The sequence below is a fragment of the Argopecten irradians genome, chromosome 12, assembly GCF_041381155.1.
Source record: "Argopecten irradians isolate NY chromosome 12, Ai_NY, whole genome shotgun sequence".
Lineage (NCBI taxonomy): Eukaryota > Metazoa > Mollusca > Bivalvia > Pectinida > Pectinidae > Argopecten > Argopecten irradians.
In genome coordinates, this window is record NC_091145.1 from 27369181 (window position 1) to 27382046 (window position 12866).

General features: G+C 34.7%; 1 protein-coding gene across 1 annotated transcript; it reads left to right on the forward strand.

The window, feature by feature from the left end:
• The first annotated feature begins 337 nt into the window (after window positions 1-337).
• Window positions 338-12806, forward strand: LOC138336734 (uncharacterized). The gene is made up of 10 exons (XM_069286287.1): window positions 338-503; window positions 2233-2269; window positions 5324-5434; window positions 5590-5681; window positions 7068-7149; window positions 7345-7514; window positions 8038-8085; window positions 8406-8541; window positions 9388-9507; window positions 10327-12806. Exons 1-10 carry the CDS (start codon window positions 411-413, stop codon window positions 11193-11195), a joined length of 1758 nt encoding a protein of 585 aa, XP_069142388.1. The 5' UTR covers window positions 338-410; the 3' UTR covers window positions 11196-12806.
• The last annotated feature ends 60 nt before the right edge of the window (window positions 12807-12866 follow it).

Here is a 12866-nt window from a genome sequence, read left to right on the forward strand (position 1 = left end):
TTGACCTCTCAGCTCTCACAAGTCAATCTCCAGAAAGATAACCAGCGCGCTGGTACTCGCTCCCATAGGCGGACCGTCTGCACCACTTGTTGACAGCAGGTAGGCAGTTTCTTTACTACATATCTCGATCGCGTGGTAAGTGACAGTGTAATATAATGATACTACTGCATCTCAGGTACGCCAGGCCTTTAACTCTGCAAGAAGAAATAAGTTTGTTACATAACATCTTGATTATTGTTAAAATATAGACAAATCAGCAACAACACTAACATCATTATAATTGATTCCCATTTTAAATTCTTGTTTTTTTTCTTCATTTCAGTCTTCGTTCCAATTGGATCAGTGAATGCATATAAGAAAAGCAACCGAAAATAGGTTAAGAAAACAAAACACGACTCGACAAACAAAGAATGCCTAGAGTGAGATGGACACCGGTTTGGTTGATACAACTTGTAACGACAGTGATGACCAGCTATCCAGGATCCTGGAATTGTTCAAGTGAGGTAGGTGTAGGTTATACTACAGATATATAGTAGTGACGTAATAGCTGATAGCAATGGCATATAGATACCATTAACATGAAACACCAGTCTCAAAGGAAATGTTTATACCATTTCAGTTGACACGAATAGATAACCCAACCTACACTATAGAACTTACGACCTTAATAACAAAGAACTTCCTGTTCTCAACTTGACTCGGTCCTTCTGGTATACCGTATAACACCTATTCATAGAATTATTATTATTTTGATCAGCTTGAAATTTAATAAGTCGACGATGTTAATATAAAAAATGAATTAAACGAAAGAAAAGATATAATATATTTTACTATCATTTGTAGTAGTGTTTACAATTTTACAGAAAGTCATCATTTGGAGTAGACATGCAATGTTTAAAGATACATTTACAGATACAGTAATAAGTATAAACTTCACTTATTTTACATCGATTACGAAACAAGATATATAATTTATGCAAATCACTCTCTATGGCCCGGATGTAAGCGCGCGAGGGATCTTAATGTGGGATAAAACCGGAGTGCCTGGAGAAAACTCACGTAATTGGGCAGGTGACCCCTGACCTTTTCACGTCCGTGCCGGGGATTGAACCCCGGCCGGCTAGGTGAAAGGCGAGTGGCTTAACCACTAAACCACACGATCAACACAGATACAGTTATCTGCCCTATCGGGGTGGTATATATATATTTGGACGTCATGTGTTTGCAAGCGTAACGTACATCACGTTACGATGGTTTATTGGGCTGTGTTTTTGTGACACTGCAATAAGTTTGCATAGTGCTAGTGAACGCTTACCCATTTTATAGTGCTATCTCACTGAAACACACAAACATGACATCCCTCTCGTTTACACGATACTGACAACGGGAAGCTAGTCGACCCTTTACGCAAGATGTTATATAGAAGTAAACATATCATTTTTAAAGACTATATTTTGTATGTTGTGTTTCGCCTAGGAGAATCCAAATTAAGCCTGCCTTAAAATGGCGAACGCACAGCTAAAGGCCAAAAACTAAATTAAATTTAAAATTTAGATTTAATAAAAAGATTCAAGGGAAACAGAAAGAATAGAGAAAGTTTAGAAGAGATCTCAAAAGTCGCCTTTTACACTTATGCAATAATCCTTTAATGCCCCAACCAGCAGGACACGTCATTAAATATGATGACGTCAAGCATGGTATGGTATCTATGTACATAGTAAAATACCCATTAATGCATTATAAATTCACTTCACATATATAATCAGATGATAAAAAAGACGTAACTTACCTAAATGTCATACGATGCTGGGGTAACAAATCGGTTATAAGGTATAAGATATATTTATCAGGATATTGTTTGGACTTCTTTGTCTGGCTCTGAAAATATGCGCATCGCCTCTCCTGGTGATTTTAAAAATGTTATCAAATTATGTCAAAAACGCCCTTTAGAGGTTAATTTTAAAATTTGTCCTATTTATCAGTTCGTAACAGATTGAGTGACAAATCTTTTTACAAAAACAGTAATATCTTCGATATTGAAGCGGGTGAATTATTCTACAGTGGCTCGGTTTTGAAACAAACAAGTGGATATCATTTTTATGTGTTGTTCATTCTGTTTTCTGTTTTAACATCTCCAAATAGCATTGTAAAAGAGTCGCATTATTCATCATTTTATAAACATATTGACAAGATTTTGCATGGCACTAACATTTGTTTCCCTTTTTATTCCAGCCCGAAGTTCCCTGTATAGCCTACGACATAATTGATGGTAAGGGAATATCAAGGTAGCCATTTTGTGAATATATTTTCTTTATTAAGTACAAAAACGTTTTTAATATACTTGCTTTCTTTGGTTTCCAAAAGGTCATGTTGTATCTGTTTTTGAACTAGTACCTCTTTTGACCAGTACCTGTCCTTTGAATTCAAATTTACGACCTAAAATTGGCCAAGTGAAATAAACCAGGCTGAGATTAGGGATGGGTAATCCTGTAAGGCAATATGGCACTTGAAAAGTATTTACAGATGTAGATAAGCTAGGCAATATCTACAAGACATAAATGCCTTCACATCTATGTCAAATTAATTAAAAATACCATCCATCATCAGTGTTATAGATACTTAAGTTCATACTCCAAGCGAATCTTAGACTTATCATATTAGAAACTCACTCTGATGACTATTACCTTGCATCCTTATCAGTATAATTGATATGTTTCCATATTTCTCTTCTTTCCTTTTATCACCATTGTCAACGAAGTTGGGCTCATTCATGCACATACACAACACACAGTTATTGACGCCAATAGGTTACTGGATATCGCTTTAAACTCGCGAGATCGATACTTCGCGGTTTAGTCATATTTCGCGGTTTCATTCATAGGACAAATTTGCAGGTATTACATTTCGCGGTATACCGATTTCTATAGTTCAAGACACATGAAAATATTGGAGTCCAGTTCTTCGTCTTTTTTTTTTTTTTTTTTTTTTAATAATTTCTGACGAATGCTTGCGGAATTTAATTTTTTTTGCGTGGACAATTTTTTGTTACTTCTATTTACAAGTTGTTAAACTACCCAAGGTCGATTCTTCCACTACGCTACGCTACACTTATCACCCGGTGGCAAGTGGAGTGTAGGGTCCGTAGTTTAGTACGGTATATCAGGAACACCAGATATATCGCCTTATCGTTTGAGAAAAACAATTTTTGCAAAGATGAAACGAGTAACAACTTGGTCATTTCAAAAGGTATGGGATTTCTCGAAAGAGTTATCAGGTTCTAATATTATGGGCACGTACGTGCTTTATACTCACATTAATGTCGACCTTGAATCGAGTTAAAGATATCCTAAAGGCATAACAATTCGAATCAAGCCTCAGATTTCAATAACATTTCTAGAATCGACGGTTCAAATCAAGTAAATGGCTTCTACAAAATTCAATTGCATATCAATCTAATTAAAACCAACATTTTTACATCAACAGACAGTGTTCATGACACTCTTTCGTGCTCGATTTAAACTTTGAATTTGTTGGTGATGGTGGATCTATATAGTGGACTTGCGATAATCTGGACTCCAAGAGCTGAGAAAACCCATAAACAGAACGGAAATTACAGGCAACGGATTTGATTATTGACTACTTAGACAGGATTTAGCAGTCCGGACAATTCGCTATCCGGATGGTTTGGGTCTGGGAACGCACGTTTCCGGATTATCGATGGTTTACTATGGGGTTTTTTCACCTTAGCAAGCAATCTTATACGTTTAGCAAGAAATCGATGACTTTCTACAGACTTGTAGTGGTGCTTCATAAATCAACCACTTTGCAGGAATACCATAAAAGACAAGTAACAGGGCATATGGCACACATTGAATTGACCAGCTTTTAACATGATTCAGACGGATAACGTTCGACACAGGTTACATCAATGAAACAAGTTGGAGAGTAGGTGCCTTATCAACACGTTCACAGCTTTGTAGCGTTATGTTTTGTAATCTCAGGAAACCCACTTCCTTGTAGTCCTAGTTTTAGATGGCCTTGTCATGTATATAACTCGTTAATAATAGCAACTCTCAAGTGCATGGACGCGACCCCCGCTGACGCATCGACACCAAGTATGGATAAAAGGATTTCTTTTAAATCTAAATGTTAATGCTGTATCGAAACGTTAATCCGTGCACTCATTTTTTTCTAAAGAAAAGTGATATTTTATTTTTGGTGTGTTATTATCACATTATTCTCCGTCCATGTCTTATCTTTTTAGGAAAAAATAAAATATATAGAATGTTTATGTATAACGGTTTCAGGGAAATGTAGATAAGAAAGTCATTTTATGTATCCATTAATCAAAGTTCATTTTAAATATTAAATGTTAATCAATGCTACAGATTTTAAATTAGTTTACACATGCATCTAAAATCTTTGCTCTAAGTACATAATATAACATTCATTCGTATTATCTACGCTATCGCGCTATCGGTCAATGGACGTCAATTTCATAATCTGTAGAATCGCTGTATATTTTTTCTTTAAAAAGATCTTCATTTAAACTTTGGCTTGGTTAGTATAGTAGAAATGACAAGTGAATGCAAAAGGTTTGCATGTAAACCAAATTAAATCAGGCTGTGGTTTGAATCTCCTAGACGTTGCCTGGTAGGTAAGGAAAATAAAACGGATAAAGTTAATACAAATGTTTATATAACCTCATTGCAACATTTTTACTTTGATTCACTATCAATAATTATAGTTCTAGCTTGTCACAAATACTGTAATGAAGTCTAGTGATAATCAACCACTTGTTATTAGCATTCGTGTCGTATTGTAGTTTATAGACAGGGAGTCCAGTGAAATATTTCCATTTTCCTTGTAATAAGCCTTTCCATTGGCTTAAACATACACGTATGTTTAAATATCATCCCATGACGTAAACAATAACGGCGCCGCTTGTAATGCCGTTTCTGATTGGCTGAAACACCAGCGCAATGATTTCCTAGTGAAAAAAGAGTCCCCAAGAAATTTGAAGTTCACGGTATACATAATTAGATTAGATTATAAGGATCAAGTTGTCCTTTGTGAACACAATATTAATGTTTATGTTATTGAACTATAGCACAAAAATCAGAGAGTACTCTCGTCATATTTTACATTTCTAGAGTACAATAAGATTTTATGTTACATCACCATAATATAAAAAAATATATTTTCAAATGAATCCTTAAATAACATGCACTGGGCTCAGCAAATTTAACAATGCTTTAAACATTTATGTAAATATTTATCTTCAAATATGCAATACATAATCAAAGTAATGTTTATCTTGCAGATTCTAGGCCACCAGAGTCGGACTATTTATGTCTTGACCAGTTCTTTATCAAACACCAACAGAACCACACAGATCAAGGGACCATGGTTAGCTGGACATTCCTATTTAATGGTAAGTTCAACGTATATTAAAGCCTTAAAGTCTTCGATAATATCACGTATATATTATTAGATTGTTCAAATCATAACTCCTACCTTCATGACATTTTAGAATAATGAACAGCTGGTCAGAGTTTGCTATGACTAATAACATATCGTTTCACTCAGACTCACAAATAGATGGATTTTGCGTTGAGACGCCAAACCTTTGGAGAGTGCTCCTGTTACAGGATTTGGATGTAAAAAGTTCCCCATTACAGGTAAATCCTTCTTCTAAATGGAATCACAAATGATCTACTGTCAACACTTTCTATTAAACGAAATCACAAACGATCTACTGTAAACACCATCTCTATTAAACGAAATCACAAATTATCTACTGTAAACATCCTCTATTAAACTAAGTCACAAATTATCTACTGTGAACACATTCTATTAAACAAAATCACAAATTATCTACTGTGAACACCTTCTATTAAACAAAATCACAAATTATCTACTGTGAACACCTTCTATTAAACAAAATCACAAATTATCTACTGTGAACACCTTCTATTAAACTAAATCACAAATTATCTACTGTGAACACCTTCTATTAAACAAAATCACAAATTATCTACTCTAAAAACCTTCTGTTAAAAAAAATCACAAATTATCTACTGTGAACACCTTCTATTAAACAAAATCACAAATTATTTACTGTGAACACCTTGTATTAAACAAAATCACAAATTATCTACTGTCAACACCTTCTATTAAACAAAATCATAAATTATCTCCGGTGAACATTCACGTATTTGGCAGGCGATACGAATTCTCTAAAATACGTGACCACGAAAATAATCAAACACTTATACATTTTATCCGTGAATCATGAAATTAAATTGCCGTGATGATGTTGTTGGACACGAAAATCCGAAATTAAGTCACTACGGAAATAAGTTGGTTTACAGTATTAGATGTTTGATATCTCATAGCGTAGGAACTAAGCAGTCCATCATTTTCAAGCAAATATTTGTATCAAAATGATTCAACATACTTAGTCCGTTGTCCTTGATACCCTAAGTGTTACTGTTACAATCGTTATATTCCCTTCAGGTCTATGTTATACATGGAGCCACATAATGAGAAATTTGGCCCCTGTAAGAATCAAATGACGGTATACCGAGATTGACTATATATGACGTTGAAATTGGGCGTCTCTGCAAAATCTTCAAAGGAAGACTTTGTAGATCTGTGATTGCTTTGTCTTTTCTCGTGAAATGCATTCAGTTTTACTATGACATGGTCAAGGGGTGGATATTACTACGGTAAAAGTAACCCCTGGAATATCGAGGATATGAAGGACGTTTAATGCCATTTATATAAACACATGTTGTTGGTTATGATACCAACATACCATCGGTGAAATATCTTAAATTAAATCTTTTGGAATTATCAACCCGATCTTAACACAAAAACCGATTTGACCTTCAAAGTTGAACAAATCATTTTTTCCAATGATTTTAAGTGATATTCAGTATCGTGACACTACATAAGTACATATAAAGTGTCGTCGAACTCCTGTTTATTAATATGAAGATGGTAGTAATGACAATTTCATGTCCTTATTATAATGTTAACATTTTAAGTCTCCTTTGTTACAGTTGAATCTAAAAACTAGTATTGACGACAATGGCTTGGATGATGGCGATATACAGATACATCCTCTTGTGACACAGCGAAAATGTAAGTCAATGTGTTTGTTAATCAGGATATAACATTTTTAATCATAGTTTTTGCATCGAATTAATTGTTTCTATTTAACCATTATTTTTATTTTGTCACTAAACCTATGAAACCATATAAACAAATGAAATGTCCTTATGGATTGCAATCAGACCTTAAACTTTTTATATTAATATTTATGATGTTTACTTGTAGATTGGGATCACACGACAAAAATGATAAACTTCTACACACATCAGATTTCCACCCAGACACTGACCGTTATCCTTTCATCCGATACAGCAGATCTACATTACGTGGCCGAACGGCTGAGGGATTCGTGCAGCAGTCCCGATACAGTCTCAGACATTGTCAAGATGGTATCCGTAAGCATATTTATTCATTGGCCAATTATGAATCACTTTAATGTCGTGTGAATAAAGGATTTGTTTCAATATAAGTGTATGTCAACAAATCGTTACTTGTGAAACAAACACGGTGTTAGTTGCAAGAAAAATACATCTACTCCAGTAGTACTATTATAATACAGGAGATTAGTGAATGCGCGAGAGAGTTTGTGTTTGCTTAATTTTGTTTCACACCTTTGCCATGCTAGTATATATATATTTAAACCTATATACTAAATGGCTTAATGTAATAAAGAATTTGGCTTTGAACTTGTTATTTATCCACAAGACATCATAGTTTTTGGACGTTTTAATATTATAGACTGAAAAACTATGACATCGCACTAATGTTTACCGATACAATATTATAACAACACGTTGACCAATCTCTTCAAGCAATTTCAATGTGAGCTGTCAAATTGATATTTTCGTTCTTTATTATTAAATCGATAATGCAATTTTCCTAATAGCACCTTTAAAAAACCCAAATTTATTTTGTCAGAATACCGTGACATTTTCCAATATGACTTCTGGAAATTATTGTTTCTTGGTAAGTACAATTTAAGGTTTACAAATAGAAACATACCTTTGAGCTTAAAGTAGGAATCAATTGTGTATACTGTAAAGTTTGGTATTCCGTGAAGGTTAATATTTCGCTACATTAACTATTTTCCAAGTACATGCCAAGAAATCACTTGGAAAAATAAAACTACACGACATTTCCGTTCTCAATCAGATTATAAACATACAAAGTTCTATATGGATGTAAAATACTCATACGCCTTATATATATCCCAAACTAATCCTTATTCGTACAAAACCTATCATCATAATTTGATATACACCGTTTTCATATGGTATTTAATCCAGTTTACACCCCAGGATCCTTACCCAAACGACCCAGCCCGTTGTTTGTGTTACCATGGTACCACCAGGCTCCGTCAGTGTTTTCCGTGCAGCAGAAGTAGCTTTAACTACATCATGGAAGGTACCATGAACGTGAACGGTAAGTTATGTGGTATGTTAACTAAATGTTAAGGTTATTTCTATTGGATCATATTACCATGGCCTAACAAAGTTACATTGCTGTTTGTAACATCGCTTTTGATTGGCTGAGATGGTAGTAAACAGAGATAAAGAAGATAGAAATTAATTATCATTTTATAAGGCTACAAAACAAATGCATTACTATCCGCTTTATCTACAGCCCACTCCAATAATTGTGAAATATTTTTTAACAACTTTACGTCCAAGCTAAATCTTAAATATAATATACACATAAAAACATTTTAGTAATTTAAAGATGCTCCACTGCCGACAAAGAGCATAAGCGATACATTTGAGCAATAATCGGCGTTTAATCACATAAATAAATGTATGTATATTGTGTCTTAATTATCACCAAAAAATATTATATAATTCATTCTGCTTTTTGTGCATGCGCAATCAATACCTTAATCCATAAAAGACATAGTGCCACGGTTTTTTTTCGGGATATAATTAAATATTTTTGGTATCTTACTAATTCGTCTGCTCCTGTTTGTATTTGAGAACAAAAACTATTTGTTAGTGGTGGAGCATCTTTAAGACTCGAGGTGGTACAACAAGGGATAAACTTTAACATTAAAACCCTCAACGATCTACTGACTATCTTAAGTATAACTGTTGTTATAATACTCTTGTTATACACACATGCATTCAAACAAGAGGTACTCAAAAATATACTTAGAAAAGTGATGATAGTGCTTTGTAACCTTGCTATTTTGACTGCTAAAAGTTCTAAAAGAATAAAGTGCATGCGTGTTTATCGGAACCAGGACGGTTTAATTAGTTGTTTGATTTAATTCGCCAGGGACAGCAGCAACAAACAGTTCATTATTTCTTAAGACGGTAACTTTTGGATCATTGGGCGGATGTCTGATTGTCATCGTCTTCGTCGTCGTTTTCATCATACGTCGACGACAAATTCGAAGTACGTAGTGAACAATTATATTAATTAAACTTCCCCTTTCTTCAGCGTTTGCTTGAATTATACATTGAACACCTTTCAGTTCAAGTGGTGTTATCTTAACATGTCAACATCTAACGAATATAAGCATAATATTATATAATATTGTGGTATTGTTGATGAAATGTTATTGTCATACATGGAAAACCAATGTCAATGAAGTTAATTCGAAGTCTATCACATGTCATCCTCGATACTCCAGGGTTTACTATTACATGTACTGACGTTATATCCATCGCTAGACTAGCTAATAGTAAAACTGAAGGCAATTCAAGAGAAAATAAATGACCAATAAAAGGCTTGCAACGTCCAACTTCAAAACCACACAGTCATCAACAGTGTACATGTACTGTGAAACGATTCTTTTGCTGTACATCAAAGCACTAAAATGCCTGTTCTGTTCTTATGTATCCAGTTTTACTATCAGATAGTCCAGGGGTGGATACAGCGACGGTAATAGTAACCCCTGAAGTATCCAGGATGATCACATGTGTATCATAGAATTAAAGCTAAAACTAGAAGCAACGTTTTCGCGGCATCTTAATCACTCGCTTTCAGGCTTTATGCGTTTTCCCAGCGATTTGTCACATATTACGTAGTACTAAAATATTATTCAAGATGTCGTCTAACTCCCAGGAAATATCTGAAAACATACCGCATTCGGAAATTATAATGGTTAATTACTGAACATGGACTGTCCCTGTTTCTGTTAACATTTTCTTGATCAATATTGTCATTTATATCAATCCATAGTATATATGCTGTAATCAAATTTCGTTTCAGATTGTCTGCTGGGAAGCAAGTTGTACCGAAGAAAGGTTCTGATATTGGCTACATACGACAGTGACGCCCATAGACAGGCGGTGAAATGTTTAGGCTCCTGTCTCGAGACGTGTAGATGTAACGTTCAAATCATCAGCAATGATGACCTTGCCACGGGAAACAGTTTCCAAAACGTACAACATGTGACGGCCTCATTCGATATCATAATAATTATAGTTTCTCAACAAATTCTGACATTGCTAGAGGAATTGCAATGCAGTGGTAAAAAGAATATGCGTCTTGAAACTTTGAACATTATTTTGGTAAAGGCATTGCAAGAACTCTTGCAACGGAATGAATCAAATCACAAAATTGTAACCGTGCATTATAGTTCTTCTCAGAATGTTCAACATATGACAAATATCTTATCAGGATCAAACTTTCATTTGATCGACGAGTTTATAAATTTGCTTTTAAAAATCCATTACACAGATCAGACGTTATCTGTCGCTTCACGCGAGTGTTCAGAAATGATGAAACAACTGGAGAACACAAATAAATTCAGTGAGCTCAAATGTCTCACAAGCTCTTTCGGACTGATAGAAACCTCGAACAGTGGAGGGAAAACTCCTACAGCACGACTACAAAGTCTAAATGTTGATTACGGCATTGGGTCCTCCTTTTCTCATGTCAACGGCGACACAAATACGCTTCCATTTGAGACTAATTTGTCTGATGAAGAAGTTAGCAAGTGTTCGGTATGGTCCGACTCCGGGAGGAAACACCACGACAGAACCAGTCTTCAACATAACAGTGACAGTCTGAGTGGTATTGCTGCTTGTGAATGTGATGTGAACAGTCTCACAACTATTGGGGAGTTCAGTGTTTAACATTCATAAAGAATTGGATATGTTATATAAACATAGTGAAATATACATAGAACGATTTTAAAACATATCAACTCCTTTAAGATCAATGATTAAGAATAACAGCATAAACAACAACGAAGCGGAAATCAAATTGAAAGACGAGAAAATATTTTGCAAATGTATGTATATAATTATTTGGAGAAAATGATATAAGTACAAGTGATATAGAACCTGACGTTTCCGCATTATATGAAGTCTACTATCAACATGACATCTTTGTAACAATATCACACGAGGATTGGGTAAAAAAAAAGAAGAAAAAAGTCGAAATTATCATTTTAGAAACCATATAATCTGCTTCCGTCTGTCAAAATGTAGACATTTCCATTTCCAGGTAGACCTAGAGCGAAGCATTAGACAGAGACCGAGTGAAATCTAGAGTCGATTCGACATCTTGTTCAAATTCCTAAATCCATGGACTCCTATGAAGTAACAATTAATCATTTTTATCAGATAATATATATATAATCATTGTACTAATAAACTAATTACTGCGAATGGCAGGTTTTCAAGTGGAGGGGATTGGACATAAATGTATGCCAGAACAAGAGGCCCATGGGCCTTAACGGTCACCCGAGTTAGAATATATAATTAAACAAATAATGAAACAGACATATAAACACTATATGCTGGGTCTTGAAATTGGTCAGTGATTTATAAATTTGACTTTTTAGACTATGAAGAGTATTTGCTTCCATCAAACCTGTGAACTTAGAAGTATTTTTTGAAATTTCAATAATTTTGACCCTGTTTGGTCCTGCCCCTCTGGTCCCCCAGGGGGTCATCGGGGACTAATACGGATGTTAAAATGCTATATCTAAGGCTAATAATTCTTATCAAGTTTGACCAATTTCCTATGAAAATTGGTCAAATAATGTTCACAAATATGTTTTTCCTATATAAACTAAAGTAAACTTGACCCCTCCCCAGGGGATAACGTGAGACCCCAAGGTCATATAATTCACAATTTTTATAAAACACCTTAAGACCTTTCCATATTTCCAGAATTTTAGAAGATTTTTTAAGTTTTAGCCTATTTTACCCTTTTTTAGCCCCACCCCTCTGCCCCCAGGGGGTCGGCCAAGACCAATATGGATACGATGTTAACATGTTAACATGCTATCTCAGGCTAATAATTCTAACCAAGTTTGACTTGTTTCCAATGAAAATTGAGCAAAAAATGCTCATTATGTGTTTTCCTATATAAATTATAGCAAACTTGACCCCCTCCCCAAGGGGAAACGTGAGACCCCAGGGTCATATAATTTACAAATTTTATAAAACACACTTAAAGACCTTTTCATCTATAAAGTGTATTTGATTCTGCCATTTCCAGAATTTTAGAAGAATATTTTTGAAGTTTTAGCCTTCTTGACCTTTTTTGGCCCCGCCCCTCTGCCCCCAGGGGGTCGGCCTGGACCATATGGATATGATGTTAAAATGCTATCTCAGGCTAATAATTCTAACCAAGTTTGACTCGTTTCCAATGAAAATTGAGCAAAAAATGCTCATAAATGTGTTTTCCCTATATAAACTATAGTAAATTTGACCCCCTCCCCAGGGCGAAACGTGAGACCCCAGGGTCATATAATTCAAATTTTTTTTGTAAAGGACCGTAAGACCTTTCTATCT